This window comes from Nannobrachium achirus (genome assembly GCF_963921795.1).
Source record: "Nannobrachium achirus genome assembly, chromosome: 12".
Taxonomy (NCBI): Eukaryota; Metazoa; Chordata; class Actinopteri; order Myctophiformes; family Myctophidae; genus Nannobrachium; species Nannobrachium achirus.
The window spans coordinates 26757537-26780357 of NC_137832.1; the positions used below are offsets into that span (position 1 = coordinate 26757537).

The following is a 22821-nucleotide window of genomic DNA, read 5'->3' on the forward strand; positions in this document are numbered from 1 at the left end:
CAAGTTAAAGCTTTATTTGTCCCAAATTGGACATTTTGGCTGCATACTAAAGTATGGTATTATGAAAGTTGGGGACATGAAGAAGAGGAAGTTTTTCATGTTTTCAAAATTAGAGAGAGATGGCAAGACCTGCGGTCATACTTCACAATATGGGATGATGAAAATGCTTTTTTTATGGCTAATACGGTTTTTGTGGTATAAAGAGAATATGATAGCCAACGCTTTGGATAAAGGCACTATATAAACGCACCATTTACCATTTATTTACACTGCAGAAAAGGTTTGTCAGTTTGGTACTTTTTTTGGTCTCTTTTTGCCTCTTAATTTTCCTTCACCAGCCATTTCTTTCTCATCTCTGTCTTCTTTCCTTTTGCCTTTTTCGTTTACCATAATCCACCTTCAATAATGAAAGTAGTTTGGGCCAGTCTGACAGTGGGATATCTGCTCTGTGCTGTCTGCAGTCTGTGAAGTCAGGCTGGCCCCATGTCACATTATTGTTGCTTAGCTTGTTATATGATATAGATACCCCTAGTAGGCCTACAGTATATACTATATACAATATAGTATTATCTTTTCCTGAACTTGTGATGAATTGTATGGTTACCGGTATGTTTTATTTAAAGAAGGAAAATAAGGAAAGAAAAAAGGGAAAAAACACTGACACTGCACTGCAATGCACTGCAATGCACTGGCCGTTCCCACGATCCCAATGGCCAGTCTGCCCCTGCTCATGAGTCACAACAACCAATGATGCCTCTTCATTTTCACCTCTGTGTAGTCTGTATCTGGTATGTACCAGGCAGGTAGAGGACAGGCTCCTGGTGAGAGCACTGCTAGATGGGTTTTGGGGTCTCATTACAGGATTCTGAACGTTGGCGTATGTAGGCAGCGATTTGTTAGCAGCAAAAACTAAGCATGTATTTTGGGGGGATAGTTGTTTAGTTGAGATCTGCTAAAGGGACATTTCACCATTAGCATATAGGGACATGCATTTTTTTCTTAGAGCAATTGAAATGTTTTCATCTCAGTGTAATGTATTAGTTATTTTATTATAATTTGGGATGTTAATGTTGTTTTTTTGCCAGTTGACATCTCAGAGGCATTTACCGGTTCATCATCATTTTTGTGTATGCGTTCTTTAAAGATTCTGATTGTAGGCTACACACTGTATGTAACATACATATGGAGGTCCTTCCATCTATACTGTAACAGCTTCGTACCTATTAATTACCGTGTTGCTGAAGTGTCAGGGGGATATTATAGCACACGGTTCTAGTACTTTAATCATATGCTGAAATCCTGCATCCTCCACGATAGCATAAGGCTCTTTCAATATAATCCCACCATTCTGGCTATGGAGTTTGCCCTGTCAGAATCTACATGCAGATGAAACGCTGTGGGGAGAGGACGTTTCTCCTTCCTTCCTGACTCTCCTCCTTGTGCTGTCAACAGACACACCAGGGTGATGTCTTCAGGGGCGTCACAAGGGGGGGAAAGTGGGACTGAGTTACTAGAGCCAAAGATGGAGGGGCCTTAATTATTTTATACTTGTTTAGCTATTGAAAAATAGCAGATATACAAGCTCACAGCGCGGCACCGAAGAAGAACATTCATGGGGGGCCCACAGCGAATCCTTGTACCCAGGGCCCAGAATTTGGTGCGACACCCCTGCACACTGGGGTGATGTCTTTTGTAAATAAGGAATCATATTACTGCTAGCACAAGACGTGTGTGTGTTGCGCAGTGCTTGAACACAGCCACTGTTTTATCCACCTCACTTTTGGTCATTGTCTTAGGTCACACTATCTGTAATGCTCCCATACCAGCAGACTGAAATGATGCTGGTGGATCCAGGGACATGCTGGGCCCCTGATTCAGCCCGGGAAAAAGAGTTGGAGAGGCCCTCATTGCGCGCTATAGAGAGAGATCTCTCTCTATAGCGCTGCTGCTACTCAAAGATTTGTCATTTCAGATCATGACAAGTGACAAGCCAGTGGGCCAATTACATGAGTTGTCGTTGTCGGGTGGAAACCTTGTATGTCCAAAACCGTTTGTTTTGTATTTATCATTTAAAAGATTATATAAACTAGTGAAAACAGCCGATCTACAAGCACACAACGCCTCGCACCGTGAGGCGTTGTGTGCTTGTAGATCTGCTGTTTTCACTACTTTTGTGCGACGGCCTTGTATGATGAAGCAGGGCTTTGCTTTGCGAAAAAATCTACACATTTGAAACTTGTAGATACGAGGTTTCTGCCCGACAGTGACGATTTACTTTCTTGGCCGCCCAGCTCCCAAAATGGAACGAAGGCCGACATTTTATTTTAATTTTTTTCCTAATGGCCGGCCTGGACCGGCCGGGAATGAACCGGCCGTTCGGGAGTTGTCCCGCTTTTCCCAATGGCCAGCACGTCCCTGGGTGGATCCACTGCATGTACTTTGTGTTTTCCACCTTCCATTTACAAGAATGACTGACAGCTGCACTCGACAGTTCATCCATGCCAACTGAGAAGTTTCATTGGGTTACTGGTGCAAGGCTTTCTCCCCCCAGTAACGTTGGTGAACCAAACAATACACAGTACGCGCCCTGAACCCCAACAAACCAAGCGTTTTGAATAGGTCATTAAAAATGAGAACCACTCGGCCGTCGACAGTTGATTGTTTTGTTGATATGCATTTTAAGATCTCTAGCATTAAATGCTTTGTTTCATTTTTGAGTTGCTAAAAAGGTCATGTCATCGTACTAAATCACTAAATACACATATTCATCTGAAACTCATTTGTTCTCTGTGAGGGTCCTCAGTTAAGAATTATATTCTATTTTTGTTGTTTCAGAGAGCTGTTTAACACTACAGTATTTGGTATATCACTGGAAGAATACATTTAAACTATTAATTCCCATAATCTCACAATGCAAATGAATTAGTGCAAATTTGTTTGTATTGTCAGGGATATGTTTGATAGTATGTGAAGAATAAAGGATATTCTCTCTTCCAGAATGTAGGTAATGTGCAAGCATGAGACAAAAGTCTTCACTATAGTGTTTGCCAATTTAATCAAATTTCTAAAACTAAAAACTAAAACTGCACTAAACATCTAAAACAATGATAATGAAAATAACTGCAGGTGTTATTTCAGGACATGATTACTGTAATTGCTGAAAAAGTTGCATAAAAATGTAGCCACTGAATTCTGTCATCAAAATGATAGATTAAAAAGTCAGAAATGGCAGATGACAGTGTAAATCAATCTCAGACGGACACATTTCTTTTATCATCGCTATTATACCAACGAGGTAAAGAGGAGACGGGGTCTTACATCTGCCAATCTTTTAGAGCAGTGACGGTGAAGTACTTTTACTAAGCACTCCTGCCGTTATTAAATGATATTTTTTTTTCTTTAAAGTACTGCTTCTCAGGGCCATATTTTACTGGCATCGCTACTTACAGTTCCATTTGGAACCATTCCCTCTATACTCCCCTGTCCCCTACCTTAGTGTGATAAGGAATAATTTTGCTTTTAGAAGATAAATGGCCCTGTATTTAAGAGGGAGAAAGTAGGTGGAAGAGTGGAGGGAGGAGGGACAGCAGGGGCCGGGGAGGAGATGAGAAGAGAATGAAGAAGACAGGAGGCAGAGAGATACCGTAGTAGTGGTTGAAAGTATAGGCGAAGATGATACAGAGAAGATGGAGTGTGGGAATGTGTGTATAGATTTATCACATAAAACACGTAAATGCAGCTTCTATTTTTCCTCGAGCAATTTGGATTCAGCAGTGTGCCCTCCAGACATTTACTTTTATCGTACATTTCTTAAACTTTTATCCAGAGCGACTCTAAGCATCATTTCACATGGATTTCCAACATTACAACTTAAACAACCAATTGTAAGGCGTACAAGGGTCAGAGACATAGATTCCCCGGGCCAATATCACAGTGAATCTGGAGTGATAGCTCTCAAACTCATACAAGATTTGTGGTGTTAAACATAACAAAAATATTCAAACATTCTCCAAGAATGTCAAGATTTTTAGAAAATAGCTTATGTATAGGACCCCTGCATTAGACCACGGACCACCATAGGTCCATTTGATTCCATTTGTACACTCTGAGTTACAGCCACCTACAATAAGGTCAATTTAGTTCATAACTATCCATCATTCATCCTTAAGGACTCCTGGTGTAAATGGTAAATATTGCATACATAGCGCTTTTTATCCAAGGCGCTTTACATAGATTGTGCATTACATTCACCCATTCACGCACACATTCATACACCGGTGGCGGAGGAAACCATGCAAGGCACCAACCTACTCACCGGGAGCAATTATGGTGTCTTTCTTAAGTCGAGATGGTCGCTTATTACAGTGAGTAGAGGAGGAACGTGTGTGAGAGCCAGACGATCAGAGACCTCCACTGGCGCCTACTGATACGGCTGGTGATATCGAAATTCAATATAGGCTAGAACAGTGGCCAGAATGGCTGCTGACAAACCTACTGCATACCGACTTCTTTGAAAACCAGTCCTCAAAGTCTTTGCATGACTACTACTACTATTATTATTTTTTCTAATCTCGTTTCCATCCAGTTATAGCCCATTCATTGAATTTAGATCTCACCTTTCAGTATAGGCGCAGATCTTTGATAATTTGGATATGGGAGACTAGAGTGTGTGTGTGTGTGTGTGTGTGTGTGTGTGGGGGGGGGGTTGGTTGTGGGTGTGTGTGTGTGTGTGTGTGTGTGTGTGTGTGTGTGTGTGTGTGTGTGTGTGTGTGTGTGTGTGTGTGTGTGTGTGTGTGTGTGTGTGTGTGTGCGTGTGTGTGTGCGTGTGTGTGCGTGTGTGTGTGTGTTTGTGTGTGGCACGGCGGAGGGGGTATACTGACAATGTCACAGTGACTCGTGATTGCAAGTAGGTTGTGCGATTTGTGTGTGTATGATAGTTTCCATGACGTGTGATCATTGGTGGACTGTGATTGAGTAGGAGGTGATTGCTGATTGGCCTGGAGATGACAGCTTCCAGCATATAAGTGCAGGTGAAACTCTCTGTTTCCTACCTGGCTCCCAACATGACCAACAACAACTCGGTGTGGAGTCTGTCCTCGTGACATTTTTGTTTAGTGTATTTCTTTTAATAAAATACCATTAATAACAGTCGAGAAAATAGTAGGGGTGGAAGGCCTTTTGGGTCAATGTCCCTTTCTCTTGTTGAGCGGTGGTCACACCGTCTCCATAGCGTGGCCGTGTGTGTAGGTATGTGGGTGGGTATGTGGGTATGTGGGTATGTGGGTGGGTCTGTGGGTCTGTATGTAGCCTCATGTGGTGTAGTACCTTTTATGACCACACATGTTAAGGGAGGGGCGCTGTTTTCAGGCCAGGCCAGGCACACACACACACACACGCGCACACACACACACACACAGGGGGGAAGGGGGGGGGGGGGGGGTTGGTGGGTAAACCACCGCTCAGTTCACACGGGTGTGATTTTTTTATCATAGGGAGGTAGGGTAGCATAGTAACCACATGTTGTTTCATGTTTGGTAATTGTAAGTTAGTTTGTATTATTGGAGTTCCTTAGTTTTGTTGTTGTTGGCTGTATTCATCCTGATGTCAATACTTTCACACAGAGTGAGAATAAAGAAGATATAGAGAGGCCAGTTTTGGTTGGGGGTGGTGGGGATGTGTCTATACTTCTTATACTTAATTATTTTGTGAATTATATTACACAGCAACTAGACAATTTCTCAAATACTAATTGTTTATATCAAACAACTGGACTTCTTTTCATAGCATCACATTGTTTCAGTACATATCGCCATAAAAGAAAGTATAGTGTTTTTACTATTGCAAATTGCCAATTAACACAAAGATCCGCATTCACAATTGAACAGTAACTACGGCCAGAGAGACGCATAGTTGAAATGAATAACAGCAACCAAGTAGCTTTACACGCACGCGCGCGCGCACACACGCACACACACACACACACACACACACACACACACACACACACACACACACACACACACACACACACACACACACACACACACACACACACACAGTGTTAGTTATTCAGTCTGCTTGAGCTTGAACTTGTACTTCTTGTTGGAACAGGCAGCATCTCCTTCAGTACATACTTGTACAATTCCTGGCATGTGCAGCTGTAGTTCACTTTCACTTGAATTTCACTTTTGATTCATTAGATCAATGCTGCAGAGATTCCTTTCATTGATCCAAGCCCCGACCAAAATCCTACACTCTGCCCTCTGTGTGGATCGTCTGAAACAGATCTCGCCCACATTTACTCGCCCATTCTCTGTTATATGAGCGCATGAGTCTTTTTGAGCGGTGGCACACCGTCCCCTATGTGTGACTGCGTGTGTAGGTAACTTTGTCTGTAACTTTGTCTGTCTGTAGCATGAGCTGCAGTACCTCTGGGTGACCAGTGGCGCTGTTGAGCAGCCCATGCAGGCGCACACTCACTCTAGCACTCACTCAGTGATCACCCTAGCTGGATATCACGACAAAGGTTTGGAGGTCTTGCCATTTCTAGCGAGAGGTTGTGTTTATGAATGGTCCCTAGCGAGAGATTTCAGAGGTGTTTGTACCTCCTGGAAGTTGGCTTATGTCTCTTCCAAACTATCGCTGCTTTTTACTCGCTTCACTGCTGACAGAATGGAGCTGGGCTGAACGCCCATATTGAACAGATTTTGACCGTCTGACCAACTTCTGACCAATCACTGTGTATTTCGGTTAGTCACAACATCTCGGAGGCAAGGAACACCCGGAATCAGTTCCGAGACCAAGCATCTGAATGGCATAGCCAGCAGAACTGTAGTATGAAATAGGAATCTGCATCCGATATGACGAGGGAGGTCATTCCACAGCTTGGCAGCCAGGAGGGAAAATAGTCTAAGCTGCTTGGAGCATTGTCCAGGGTGTTGTAGGGAAGGGAGGGACAGATGGCCTGTGTTTGCTGATAAAAGTGCATGTGCAGAAAGGGGTGTAGGATCATCATCAGCTGGATCATTTCTGACGAGGTGAGGGAATGCCATATCCTTGGTTGATTTTAGGTCATCAGTTTTTGGCTGCTGTTTTGGAGCCAGTGGAATGAGCACAGAAGTGGGGAGAGAGATGAATTGAACATTTTTGAGAGGTTGGAGAGCAAGTGTGTTGTGGCATTCTGGATCAGTTGGTCTAACATAGACCCTCATGGCCTAAATTATAGCCTGAAACTGTCCACTCCAGAAACATTATGTATGCAAATAACAGTTGTGAAGCTGAAAGTCCACTGCCTCCAGACCGACATGTACTGTACTGTTGGCTGCCCTTTGATGGAATCCCAGCAGAGCCATTCTCCTCTGTCTGCCTCTCGGCTTTGTAAACTATTTGGAAAAAGCTCAAATGGGAATGGACTGGACACACACCACCGTAAAGGTTATGGTTGCTTTATTCAGACTTGATTTAGTTTGATTCCCAGACCTCCAGTTTGAGAACTACTGCTCCATGCTGTTCCTGAACTTGATGGAAGTCATGCATGCCTTACGTGGCATTAAGCCAATTCTTAAACTCTCCTTCTCCTGTCTGTAGGGCAGAGCCCATTCTGACCAGGGTGAAGGAGGACCACACCCGCATCATCCTCCCTGCCATCGACAACATCAAGTACAACACGTTCGAGGTGCAGCAGTACGCCAACGCAGCCCATGGCTACAACTGGGGACTGTGGTGCATGTACATCATCCCTCCCCAGGAGTGGCTGGACAAGGGCGATGAGACAGCACCAATCAGGTGAGTTGAGAGAGATTGTTTAGATAAGAGAGAACTGAGCATATCAGCCGATATATCGGTGAGGCCTTTATTGATGACATTGATTATGTGCAATTATGCAGCTGCAGAGTCCCAATTTTTAACCACTTTCAACCTGGCGTCCCTATTTTGAAAGGTTTAAATGTTTAGCAGATTGGCACATTTTGGAAAATCTTTGAATAGGGGTTAAATTAAATAAAGTTTCAGTTTATGTGTCGGAGAGGCTTATTGTCGGTTATCAGTGCAGTAGTCTACCCGTTTCACGATGCACTAGACCTGTGGTTCTCAAAGTGGATTCCTTTACGGGGGTCTAAATGAACCCATACAAGTCTGTAACTCTGACAGTGTACAAATGGAACCAAATTCATTTGTACACTGTCAGAGTTAAAACACCTTCCAAGCCCCGGCAGAACCCCCTGAACCCCGGTACTGCCGTGCAATCAGCGTTTTATTTATAAACATATTTTAAAAAACAAACACACCAAATGATAAACAACGCGCGCGGGTCGTTCAGTGCAAGCCAGCAGGACGTGCACACACTACGTGTTTGGGCGGCCACTTACTTAGAAGCTGCTGCTGGCTGTATTTCTGCCGTTCATTTGCATGGAGCGAGATGGGGTAATCCGCGAGAAAAAACAGCGTTCGAAAGTACATTACGTCCTCGTCGCACGCACATCGATCTAATTCCATGTATTCCACTCATTCCGAAGCCTTGATTTCGCCTCTCGTCTGGTCGAAACTCTTGAGGGGATGGGCTAAACCAGGCTGCAGCACACACAGTGAAGGGGAACGTAATGGCCGCTCGTGGAGCCAGTGGCAGAGCCAGCCGATGACGTCATCACGTTTCTGACGTGATCTGATTGCGCAACGTCTCTTAAAGAGACAGAGCACGACCTGCGACTGTATTTTTCAAAAAATTATGATTAATTTCATAAATTACGGCAATAGACGGGAATAGACGATTGGCTGATGGGACCCAGTAGGAAGTCCGAGGGAGTGCGGCCAGGCTTAGAAGGTGTTAAGGGGAGACCTTGACATTTGAGAAACACTGCATTAGTCCCTTGGCAGATGGATTACCGCACAATTTGGAGGACCAGTCGTTCTACTCATGCGCTGAGTTGGCGGTGCCTGGGATAGAACCCATTACATCTGTCTCCAGAGCCGTTTCTGGGCCCACGGGGGCCCTAAGCATGATTCTGCTATGGGGCCTTCCTGCGGGCGCCCGCAAAAAAATAATAATATTTTTTTATAATTTTTTAATCCATTTTATAATGGGTTTAATTCTGTTTTTTTTTTAAATATAAATAGGCCAAATTGCAGAATCGTCATGCATCAAATATCCTAATTTAACTAAGGACTGGACAAATACCCCCAAATAAGCATAGATGTAGGCTATGCCAAGGCGATGATCTGAAACATATTATATTAGGCTATATAATTTGTAAATATACATATAGCACTAAATCCTCCGCCTCCCCCCCCAAAAAATATATATAAATAAATAAAAAACGACAACAACAGGCAACGTATTTTTGCTATGTTTGATTTGTTCTTTTCTTATTTAAATAAAAAATTAAAACTTCCCCATAGGGGTGCTGGAGCACCTGCAGCACCCCTAGTTCCCACGGCTATGGCCGGAGCCACTGTCTGTGCCAAAACATCACATTCACTTTCACTTTCAGCGGTGCGGCGATGCGTGGAAGCAAAGCAAGTCACCACAGCTTGATTTGATCATTGCTAGGTCAATTATGAAGGGATTTAAAAAATTAAAACGTCTCCATATTGCTTGGGAAGTCTTTGCGATTCGCTAATCGCGAGATTTCACATCGCGATTTCGGTTTGAAAACGATTAACCGTGCAGCACTAGTTCTTTTCTGCAGAGGAGGGGGCGGTGGGGGCCTTTTTGTTCGCGGGGCCTCACGCAGACTGCGTAGTATGCGTTTACGGGCCGCCGGCGCTGTCTGTCTCAAACATCATCATTGGTTGAGCCCTCCTTAATGAATGAGAGTGTAAATATGAAGAGGCCCCACGGTATTTGATTTATTAAAGGTCGACTACGGAGGTTTCCTTCTCTGTGTATTGTTGACAAACAGATAAGGTGCGTTAAAAAAAGGTTTATTCTATAAAATCTTTTTTTTCTTTTTTTGTCTAAGATAGTAAGGTGTGTTGTTAAACAAAATTCAAACTTGTGAGGATCCATCAAAACTAAAAACAGAGGATGGGCTTCACACAACTCAGTACAACCTAAACACACTCATACACACATGCATACACACGCGCGCACACACAAAACACACATGTGCATACAGTATACTCACAGAAATGTACACGACCTGGGATCAAGTGGAGCCTCCCACGGAAAGCTGTCTAATTCCAGTGACATATACATTGTTTGATGTACTGTAAGCTATGCCATTGCGGTGTTATTAGGATAAACGCGTGGGAAACATTACTAGCCACATGGTCGTTCACACGACAGCATGCACAGAACAGAAGCACTGGCTTGTGTCATGTCATCATAAAGTGTCATGAATCATTATCGTTGCTGTAAAAAAAGCATAAATGGGGATAGGCTAGCAGGTAAATTATTATTGGATTTGAAATTATTCAGCCGTTTTAGCAGTTTTATCATATTTCATGCAGATATCCAGTGTTCCATTTGAGATATACATAGGTTTGGCGGGAGCAAGGTCAGGGCAACACTTACAGTAGCCTACTATGAAGGCCATTGCAAAGGTCCTATATATTATTCATGAAGGGAACACGGTATAAGAGGGACCAGAGGTTACTGTTTGAGCTTATGGAGCGTTTTACTTGAGCATTAAACAATATTAGCCTGTGATTGAAATTTCACACATTGTTGAGTTTTTCAATCAGGCGGCTGTGGCACTTCACTTGTCTGCTTATTGCTCTCTGTCTGCACAGAATGATACAGACTGGCTCAGAGATTTAGCAATATAGCGGCATAATCACAATGTCAAAGGTTCTCCTCAACAGCCAGTATATCCATCCATGCTTAAACGCAATGAATTCACCTACGGTATTTGTTCTATGGGTGCCATCCCAGCTGTCATTTGCACTGTGTGTGTGTGCGCGTGCGTGCGTGCGTGTGTGTGCGTGCGTGCGTGTGTGTGTGTGTGTGTGTGTCACCAGGATATGTACAGTTAACATGTTCATAGTACAGTAAGTGCTAGAGAATATTTTTAATTTCTTTAAAAATAATACGTGAAAATATTTAGGTTTATTTCTCCTGCTTTAGAACCAGCTCAGTGTTCGCCCTGGGATTGGGAGGTCGGGTTAGGTCATACCAAAGACAAAAGAATGGAGCTCAGTGCCTCCCTGCTTGGCGCTCAGGGTTGGAGGGCTGAATTGGGGCTAAGTGACCTTCAACATATACTAGCATCATGTCCAGGGAATGTCCAGGGGCTGTAGCTGTCTCACGCTACAGAAACAGGAGATAGGCTCCTGCCCTATGGGCCACATGGCTCGGCAAGGCTTACTTACTGTACTTACGTACCAAGGAAGAGGGTCTATGACTGTATGGTTGTCAGTATTTATGCCTGTTTCCCTTGGGCATTTGCACACTCAAGCGATGTTCTAAAGATGGTAGAAGTATAATGCTGGGTAGGGCCCAGGAGTGAAAGTGCCTGTGATAAGTGTGATGCAGGCCACTGCAAAAAAAGATAAAAAGGGGAGAGCATGCTTGGCAAACTATTTCCTGGGTAAAGGTTACAACAGAGTAAACTAGAACTGCACTCTGTCGAGGTGCCAACTTGCGTCTTGTGCACAAGTAGTCCTTGTATGGCCTACTTGTGCGCCAGCAGAGCATGCCATTTGGTGTGCTCACCATTGGCATCACCACTGGTGATGCTAGTGACATCACCACTGACATCACCAGGAATGCTGGTCCCTTATTGGCTGTTAATGATGACGTTGCCAGAAATGCTGGTCCCTGAGTGGGCTACACATACGTACATACGTACATACGTATATACCTACATATGTATATACCTACATACGTACATACAATGTTGCCGTAGTCTTGGGTCGAGCGCCCCCGACGACCCATATCTTTTCTGAGCCGGGGTCTCGCACCCACCCAAGTTCACACGTCGACAACTGTTTTAACAAAGAAACGAGGCTATATGCATATCAATAGACCTTCAAACATTGAATCACCATTGCACCACTGCGTACATACGTACATACGTACATACGTACATACGTATATACGTACTTACGCAGCTGAACGCCAGAAATGCTGGTCCCTGATTGGGCTACGTGCTTAAAAAGACACAGACACAAGTCACGAGGAATCCACTGGGAAATGAATTCCGTTTTATTTATTATATATTGTCATGGCAAGTGAAGCATGACAAAAGCTTTACTTTTATGTTGAGCAGCCTTACAACCCCGATAACATCACTCAAAAAGTTTACAAAACACAGGTCCACTTTGCTGGCAAAAAAATCTCGGACCGAATACAATAGTGTGTTGCCTATAGCAACCACACTAATTAGTGTCTCAGAGGAGCTACACAGGAAGACCAAAGGTGCTTACTAAAGATATAGCAAAGACCAAAACACATACATTTTTTGAATTTCGGTTATGGACAGCGTGTATATGTATATATAATTTAGTTATTTGCTATATTAAAAACACTTTTTCTTAACCAAGTGCCCACATTTGTAGTGATACTGTACATCATAGATACATCACAGGCTGGTAACTTGCATGATGATTTACTGTAGGCTGACTTAGGATAAGACTGCTGCAGCGCAAAATAAGTTGGAAAAAAGCTTAACTGCTCATGCATTCCATTTTAATGTTCAGCCAGAGGGCACGTTGGTCCATGGGTTCTTAAAAGTTAGCCAGTTTTTTTTTTTTTTTTTGCTTAAACTTATGCAAAGTTTAGTTTGTTGCCTATTAGGTGAGGTAAAATGTAATACCACAGGTGTATTATCACTGTACTTTGCCCAGCATACGGAAGGCAATAATTGTTAGATATTAATAAATAATCAGATCATTTTAAATCAGTTGGAGGATATTATCAGATACCTTTCCATATTGTAGTATTGAAGTACTACGAAAGTCGAGATATTTTATTCAATATCAATCCCTTGGCTGAGATGGAGGCAAATGATAAGAGAGCGGTTGCAGACATTGCAGTGCTGTTTTCTGTTCTGTCTCAGTATTGACACATTGCTGCAGATGGACAGAATGCCTCGAGGGCCAAGTGAAGTGTGTCGGCTTTGTGGATTGCTATTGGAAATCATTCCTCCACTTGTTTCCCCGAGCTTTCTAGCCATCAGCAGCCAGAGTCCTGTGTTGTTGTGCTCTATTCAAAAGCCTTTTCTGGTTGCCTGGATGCGGCGAGCGAAAGGGTACAAGAAGTCGCATAACAGTGTTCTCATTGAAGCAAGCCCCCCTCCTCAAGCTATGTTCCTAAATATCTACAGACCACTGAAAACTTTTTTCATGGCTGAAACACTGGAAAGAAGTCCCTGGTCTCCATGGAGAAATGCTACGCTGCAAAAAGAAAGAAAGAAGAAAGAAAGAAAGAAAGAAAGAAAGAAAGAAAGAAAAGCAGGTGGAGAAAAACACAAAGAGAGACTTCACAGTAATGCTTAATTCAGATGTTACTCCTTTAACCATAGAAACCGATAGATACACAAACACCCCGGCTGATTACTGTACTGTACCCAGTAGAGTAGGGGGTCTAGGGGTAACAGACTACTACAGGGGGGCTGCTTATTAGTACAGGGGGGCTGCCAAATGTTTGTGTGATAGGAACCTTTTCTTAATGTTTTACATTAACCACCTGAACTCTAACATCCCTATTCTGAGGGGAACATTAGCCTAGGGTCTAGACTAATGTTGCTCAGAAGAGGAAAGGCTGGAGCTCTCTGCTGGAACTGTTGGCCTGCATCCGACTTCGGATAAGCGGTTGAAGATGGATGGATGGACATTAGCTGAAAATAGCATATATATACTGTATACTGTACATGCTCAAGTGCGATGCGTTGTGAGCTTGAAGATTGTCTGTTTTTGTCAAAGAGGTCTACAATTTACAATTTACAATTTGTAGGGTTCAATCAGGCTTTGAAGGTTACAATAGTCGAGTTTTTATATGACTGATGTCTGGATGAGGAGCTGGGCTGACTCCTGGGTGAGGAAAGGTCTGATCCTACGGATGTTATAGAGTGTGAACCTACAGGATCGGGTGACTGATGCAATGTGTGCCTTGAATGAGAGCTGGCTGTCTAGGACAACACCAAGGTTCTTAGTAGTTGAACTTGGAACCGAAGTCACCAGGGCATTGTCTATAGAAATAGTGCATGAGATCCCATGGGGAAGGCTGGGAATAAGAGAAGCTCTGTCTTGTCTGGGTTCAGCTTGAGGTGTCAGCCAGACATGCGGTAATGCGCTCTTCCACCTGGGTGGCAGAGGGGGGGGATTATAAAAACAGTTGAGTGTCATCGGTATAGCAGTGATAGGATAGATTGTGATCAGAGATGTCAGCGCCAAGGGATTAATGTACAGGAGAAAAAGAGGGGGCCATGTACAGATCTCTGGGGGACTCCGGTTAGGAGGGTGCGGGGGGATGAAAGCAAACCTTTCCACGAGACCTGGTAGGGTGTGGTCAGTTAGGTAGAAGGAGAACCACTTTAGTGCCGTCCTAGTAGGGGTGTAACGATACATTTTAATAGCGATTCGATACATATCACGATACATGGTTGACGATACGATACATGGACGATATTGGTTCATTCATGGCGATACGATACGATTCGATTCAATGATTTAAAATCGATATAGTAACTATTTAGCAAAGACATTAGATCTGTGTAAAAGGTGTGGCTAGTGCAGGTTTTTAAGGGAAACATGTATTATTATGGATATAAATAAGTAAACACAGTGATTATCTGCCAAATACATGGACATTGTATATTGACAAACCTGCACCTTGACATGAACCCAGAGATTACACACATTTATCGATAGACCAGTGTAGCTATATGGAAAAGAAAAGTAATTTAACCCCTCCTTTTAATTTTTTCTTCTTAAAAATGCTAAATACAATTCACAAGTAGGTAGTATCGAGAAAAATTGATTCTTTGCACTGCCGATTTGATACGATACAAAATAAAACGATACAATTCGATTTTAGCTGTTTTCATTTCAATATACTTCGATTTTTTAAGTTAAAAACGATATTTCGATACAGTTATTATATCGTTACACCCCTACGTCCTAGTGATGCCCAGGTCAGCAACGGGTGTCCAGGAGCAGCTGGTGGCTCACTGCTCTACACTACTCTACTACACTATACTAAACAAATGGGCTTTATTGGGTCTGTACTTAATTACCTCATGTTGGCAGGAAGAAACAATAATGAATTGATGGAAAACAACAGCAATGCCAACTCATGCAGCCACAACATATTCAACATTCAGGTTAAAGTGATTTCTATTTTTGAGTTTTGCCTTTTTGCACAAAGTATGTTTAGTGCATACAAACAGTGGTGGATTTGTTGAGAGGGGAGCAGAGGACAAGAGAGGATATTGGAAGGAAATGGAGGATAGGTGTTCAGTGTGTGTTAAATCTCATATCTTTAACACAATTGGAGATGGAAATAATACTTAAAGGGTTTGTTTGACAACATGCTATACAGCACAAACAAGGCAGGGGATGAGAGGGGCGAAGAAAGGAGAGGATTGTTATATTTTTAGACACAAAGACAAGGTACTTAAAGGGCTTCCTGTTCCTTAAGTTATAATTCATGTAAAAAAGATGGCATATAAACCAGTGTCATTCCCTATCAGGCAGCAAACACCATTTAATTTACACTAATGTGGAGGAAAATCTACATTATATTGAATAGTTAATGATACTGCCCTCTCTGAAATATAATTAAAATTGATGATATCATCATCATTAGCTGTGACGTCTTGAGGTAGTTTAATTAGCCCTTACAGTAATATATTGTAGGGGTTAAAAAACCTATACATTAAATTCTAAAATGACTGTTGTTTTCTCAAAACAGGTAGACAGCACTGTTAGATGCACAGAAAGGTTTTCCTTTCAAGTCCGATGTTGCCACGTACTATGGGGGTCATAATTACCACTTATCAGTGTCTTAATCTTCTTGCTGTGCTTCTTGGACTGCCGTGATTGCTCTGCAGAGATCATAACAGGCTTTCCCCCTCTCTGCTTCGTCTCCTCTGATTGTCCTTACAGTTCTTTATGTTGGCTTGTGGCAGGAATGGATGCACACAGCTTACCACGAAAACCGTGAATTCCCTGGCCTGCCAGAATGGCCGACACAAGAGTATGAGATGTTCCCGGTCCAGGGAACACAAATTCTTGAGGGAATGCGTGTTCCTAGGATCACATCAAGCATTGTTGACCATGAAACATATATTTCCTTTACACTTTTGAAATGTAAGTGTCGGGTTTTCGCTGCCCCACAGTCCAAGTGACATTACAAGTAAGCTCTGTAATGCCTTCATGGTTACACAAGTTGACATTCAATTGTACATTGAACTGAAAAGGAATGGCATGTAGGATGAGATGTACACAGTTATATCTGAAAGGTGGCAGACTATGTCAGCATACTCTCAGAAAAGAGACATCAGAGCTCTCTCTCTCCCTCGGTCTGTGTGTGTGTGTGTGTGTGTGTGTGTGTGTGTGTGTGCGTGTGCGTGTGCGCGTGTGTGTGTGTGTGTGTGTGTGTGCGGCTGTGCGCGCACGTGCATGCACGGGCGTGCGTGTCCAGGCTGTGGCTAGAATGTAGATGTTATGTTTCTCCCTGTCTGAAAAGCCCTTTCGGCTACGTTTTGGTGCATGAGTTAGACTTCGACACTCTAACCTCTGACGGGCTAAATATTGACTTACTGTAAGACAGCTCAAGGTGTTGAATATACAGACATTAAGTCGTGCTACCGACTTTTTGGGGATTTGGCATCGCGTAAGGGGTGTTCCCGTTGCCGAGTTGCTATCTTGCGACCCCAGCCTTATCTCTAAAACACCAAACCTCCACCCCTCATTTCTCACATGCCCCTTTTCTAGTGCCACCATGAGGCCGATTCTTGCAAAACAATTTTTTGGAAATTTTGCCCTAAAATCACGCAAAGCCATATACTCTAAAGTCATATCATCAACATGGATCTTTCCCATTTCCCATTTTCCCTCCTGATTGGTTACCATTGCCTTCTAAAGTTTGTGTATGCGACCTGACGGTCGCTTATCTCCCGATTTAGGGAGTCTTAAGCACTGCAGCTAGGCATAAGCATCGCGCAGCCGGCTCTTAAAGGCAATGGCACGCTGATTGGTTTTGTTAATGGAACGTCCAAACAGGCTAGGGCTCCACCAAAATGACGGCGTCGTGCCGGCGTCGGACGCCGTCAAAAAATGAACCGGGGCGAATTTGAGCGTCCGACGCGGACGTTGACGTCGGCAGTGGAGCACCCTTCATTGATTAAAACGGGAGCGTTCCCTGCGTTGACGTTGACGCGGCGCTCGACGCGCTCGGTGGAGCCGGGGGGCCCTCTCTACCCATGGCTATAGTCTATAGCCTCGCAGAACACATATCCAATGGCCAGGGGGGACGAATGCTCTACAATTATTAGTTCACAAAGATAACATAGTTGTCATCGACAGATTGGAAAAAAGAATGTTAATGGATGTCCTTGGCCTGCTGTGAGGGTGCACAGGAAATATGTGCATATTCTGATTGGACAAGTAATATGCAAGATAATACGCATCCTTCGCATATACATTTGTATGATCTCCTGGCAGAGATAGTCATGCATGATTTGCTTAGTTATAATACTGTGAATAAAAAACTGGGACACGGTACAGGATGTGAATGATTATGGGTCAAAGATCGACTACATCAAGTTGAAAGCATATTTCTCTTTGTCCCCACATATAAGCACAGTGCTCTCTTTTTAATACAGACTCAATGACCCATAATGGAGGTCCCACTTTAGCCCCTACTGTAAAACCTCTTCAACATAAGTGTTTGGGACCCTCCGGACTGTGTGTGTGTGTGTGTGTGTGTGTGTGTGTGTGTGTGTGTGTTTGTGTGTGTGTGTGTGTGTGTGTGCAAAATGCAAGACTGAGAACATTTAGTGCATAGAAGATGTTTAGCACAGTAGGTCGGGCCCCAAGCAGAAACACAAAATATTTTATTCAGAATAGTATTAGAAGAAGTCTTTTCAGACTCAGTTGTGTGAATTGTGTGAGTGTGTGTGTGTGTGTGTGCGCACACACACACACACACACACACACACACACACACACACACACACACACACACACACACACACACACACACACACACACACACACACACACACACACACACACACACATGCATGTGTGTGTGTGTGTGTGTGTGTGTGTGTGTGTGTGCGTGCATTAAAGTCCAATGGCAGTATGCATGCCCTGGCCTATTGTCTGTGATAGCATTATGGGGAACTATTACTGCAGCCATCACTCCAGAATACAGCAAAGAGCCACTGTGTGGTCATAATGAATTGAATCTTTTAATTCAGCTCTCTGCGGTATGAATGTAAGGTTTATGGATCTCTGACCCACGGTGCTTTACACACTGCAGTTCCAGGAGGAAGAGAACAGGCCAAGGTGAAACTGAATGTAACAGTACAATGCAGGGGTGTCGCACCAAATTCTGGGCCCTGGCTACAAGGATTCACTGCGGGCCCCCATGAATATTCTTCATAAGGGGACCATTTAGACTGGGAACGCATTATTACATGCATTATTTTGTGCTTTAACTATGTCAGTGTTTCTATGTCAGTGGTACTCAAACCTTTTCATGTGAAGGACCTCCAAAATGACATGTATTTGGCCACGGATCCCCATCTCAAAATATTTAGTTCCAGGGCAGGGAGTGGGACCCCCCAGAAGCAAAATTTGAGTTACAAATGTTTCCTAAAAAATACATATATTCAAAGATTTGCACACATTTTCACAACTTTTCAAAAATAGCAGATCTACAAGCTCCAGCAGATCTACGCGGCACCGAGTGCCGCGCTGTGAGCTTGTATATGTGCTATTTTTCAATAGCTAGCTAAAGTATAAAATAATGAAGGCCCCTCTACCTTGGGACCTAGTAACTCAGTCCCACTTTTCTCCCCCTTGTGACGCCCCTGGTACAATGTAAAGGGAAGTGTTTTATAGTACTTAATTGGATCTTTATGGGAGATTTCCACCGGAGATAAACAGGGGAGTGTGTTTAATGTTTTGTCCGAGGGAGGGTATAATGTTTTTAATTTGTCATAGAAATTTGAAACGATCAATTAAAATAAATATATGCAGTATGCACACAAAATATTTGGAGAAAGATGAACACAACTACAAACTGACAGGAATCAAATCTTTGTTTATAATCATTTGGTGGGGAAATGTGGCAGCATGATGTTCGCAGTCTGATACGGTATGTAATTCTGAAAGGATTATTGTCACTCAAACGCCTCTTTAATCTGATTGTTAATTCCAGTTATGCGTTTATCGTCAGCCAATCAAATTGTACTTACTTTAAATGTACTCTCTCTCTCTCTCTCTCTCTCTCTCTCTCTCTCTCTCTCTCTCTCTCTCTCTCTCTGTGCCGTGGTTTTGAAATGGCATTAAACAGTTTTGAGTTCCTACCAGCAGAAACGTGATAGTGCCAAATAAACGCTCTTAATATGTGATGGTTTTAAACACTACAGTACAATATACAGTACATGGGCGCAGTGTACCACATGGACTACATTCCTCAAACAGGCATACAGTATATGACACATGCCTTACAAAAAAGATTATTGAAACCTTTTCATGTAATACTTCAAAAGACCCATCACACTGGATTTCTTATAAAACCTTCCTGTATAGGCTGTCGCACACCTATTAAATCCCAGAAACGGCAAACAGCCAACAATAAAGACATATTGCCCATAGTTTCTTATACACTATAAATAGTGTGTGTGAGTGCATGTGTGCGTGCGTGCGTGCGTGCCTGATTCTGTCTACAACTGAGTCTGAAAAGACTTCTTCTAATAATATTCTGAATCAAATCTTTTGTGTTTCTGCTTGGGGCCCGACCTACTGTGCTAAACATCTTCACTAAATGTTCTCAGTCTTGCATTTTGCCGCTTTTCTTTTTTAGTTAACAACTGCGAACAAGATTATCTGTGGGCATCTAAAGATCAGTGGTACCATGGGAATATGCTTCAGAAGCTTTCCGTTCTCCATTCCTCTAGCCTTTTCGCTTTACTCCCCCTCTGTCTGCGTATTTATCTGATTTGCTCCATGTCTCTTCTTTCTTTCTCTGACTTCCTCTTTCTCTCGCTGGTCTCTTGGTCTCCATCTGGCCGTATCCATTTCTATCGCTCCGACTTGTTCTGCTACTCTCTCTTTTTGACCGCCCCCATATCTCTATGCTTCTCTCACTTCACCCATGATTTCAACACGTATTTTTCCCCAGCCCCCTCCTCCTCTCTCTATCTCTCACTCTGATATCTCTCCATTTGTTACCAATCCCTACCTCTCTAACCCTCCCCCCGCCCCTCTCTCTGTCTCTCCTTATCCAGAACGCCGGCTATGATTGGGTGCTCCTTTGTTGTTGACCGTGAATACTTTGGAGAGATTGGCCTGCTGGATCCTGGAATGGAGGTGTACGGAGGGGAGAACATTGAGCTCGGCATGCGGGTAAGGACTGCTTGATAACTCCTTAGACACATTCGCTTTGATATGCACCTAAAGTTAAACTACTGTAACTACAGTATGTGTTTTATTAACTTCTTTCAAGTTATCATGAGCATACAATGGTTTACAACAGCTGTCAGTCCCTCATTGATTATGGATCCTAGACTTGTTTTTGGCTGGACCGTTAGAACGGAGCTGTACCAATGTTTCTGACTGACCAAGTCATCATGATGTTACACCATTGGTTGGCCTAACAACGAACTAGCCAATCGCAGAGTAATCATCTCTCCAGGATATGGGATGTAATGTTTTCTAATAACCAACTTTTTTATTTAAAGGATTCTACAGTATGGTAATTTTTTTAAAGCGAACATTTGTAACTAAAATGTTGCTTCTGGGGGTCCCTGGAACTGTGAGCTTGTATATCTGCTATTCTTCAATAGTTGAAGCACAAAATAATGCATAATAATGCGTTCCCAGTCTAAATGGGTTAAACCCCCCCATGACAAACATTCATGGGGGGGCCGCAGTGAATCCCAGAATTTGGTGCGACACCCCTGTGTTGCTCTGTTGGTGTTGAACTGTGGTGTTAAGTGCTGAGGAGCTGTCCATGGTCCTGGAACGGTCACTCACACACTTCCACTGTGGAGACGCAGGTTCTTTCTCTTCTTTTCTTCATACTGTCAACTCTGTTAGTGTGTTTTCTGTATGGATGGAAAACACATATCATGAGTGTGTTTAAAGTTTGAAATAAGCCTACTAATAGGAATAATAACTGCTTTGGACCTCAGCTTGTCTGCCAATGTTTAGTTTTTATTGTGTTCAATTAAAGTTATTGAATGTTGTCGCTTTACCATTTTACATACAGGTAGTGTTTTTCAGTGCATCTTTGTGTATACAGGATATGTGTCATATTGTATAAGAGCATTTGTTCTATATTATAGCCTATCTAGTGTGTAAAAATAAGCCCCCCCCCCCCCTCCCCATGGAAAATATATGCTACCCTGCTGATCATTGTATGGCCCTGCGTGTGCGTGCGCGCGCGCGCGCGTGTGTGTGTGTGTGTGTGTGTGTGTGTGTGTGCGTGTGTGCGTGCGTGCGTGCGTGCGACGTGCGTGCGTGCGTGCGTGCGTGCGTGCGTGCGTGCGTGCGTGCGTGCGTGCACGCGCTCATTGGTGAGCATTAGCCCTCAAAATATTTAACACCACTGGTCTAGATTATGAGTATTAGAGTACTAACCAGCAATTCTATTCCTTTGTAAAACAACTATATTGAATTACTATTGCATCTGATTCCAAACCAGTCAGATTTTCAGGGTTACCTCATCGGATCGGTATCGTCATTGACGGCATACTTTGTTTCATTCCCCTTCCCATTATAATTTTTTGTGTTAAAAGGATCCCTGGCTAATACGACAAATATGCCTTAATACATTATAATTGCCATCTATAACTACAATGTAAAATTTAATAACACCTTAAATATTTTATTTCTCCTAGAAATCTTTCACTCAATAGGGGAAATACCTGTCGCAAGTTGATGATGACATAAATGTCATGTGTGATCTATCCCTATGGAATGAATGGCATGCATGTGCAAAAACCACATTTGAAATATTGATTTGATGCTCATATTAACCATAGGAAGTATTAAGTTTGTTTTTATTTGCACATGCATGCCATAAATTCCATAGGTATAGATCACACATGACATTTATGACATCATCAACTTGCGACAGGCATTTCCCCTATTGAGTGAAAGATTAGCTATTTCTAGAAGAAATTTAATAATTAAGATGTTTTAAATTTTACATTGTATTTATAGAGGACAATTATAATGTATTAAGGCATATTTGTCGTATTAGACAGGGATCTCTTTAACACATTTTCAGCTCATCTCATCCATTTTATTTATTCATTAGCTGTTGTTTTCTTATCTTTGCTTATCATCGGGAGTTTCACTGAGCCTGAATGCTCTTTTCCAGCTACTCTGTTTCACACACAGAAATTACAACCTGGGCAACTGCCCAGTATAAACACTGTCTGATACTGTAGGAAACTGCTCAGGGCACAGAGAGGAGTAAGTGTTGGGTTATTCTCTTCCTCACACTGATTTATTTTCTGCCACTCCAGGGAATTAACTGGGAACCTTTCGGACACAAGCCACAAGCTACCCTGGCCCTCAAATAATAATAATATGCCAATGTTTCCATAATGGTGCAGTTTTCTTTGGCACTAAATTAGTCTCCGCTAAGGTCTCCTCTTGTTTCAACTCAGGTCCAATAAATTATTAAAACAGCCGCTG

The 22821-nt window shown here is 42.8% G+C and overlaps 1 protein-coding gene across 1 annotated transcript in view; it reads left to right on the forward strand.

The window, feature by feature from the left end:
* Positions 1-22821, forward strand: part of galnt9 (polypeptide N-acetylgalactosaminyltransferase 9) — a gene marked incomplete at both ends in the record, with an annotated part of 136804 nt that overhangs the window by 69816 nt on the left and 44167 nt on the right. The window contains 2 exons of the mRNA XM_080738364.1: positions 7588-7785; positions 20403-20520. Of these exons, the coding sequence (XP_080594490.1) occupies positions 7588-7785; positions 20403-20520 (316 nt within the window). The remainder of the gene's footprint in view (positions 1-7587; positions 7786-20402; positions 20521-22821) is intronic.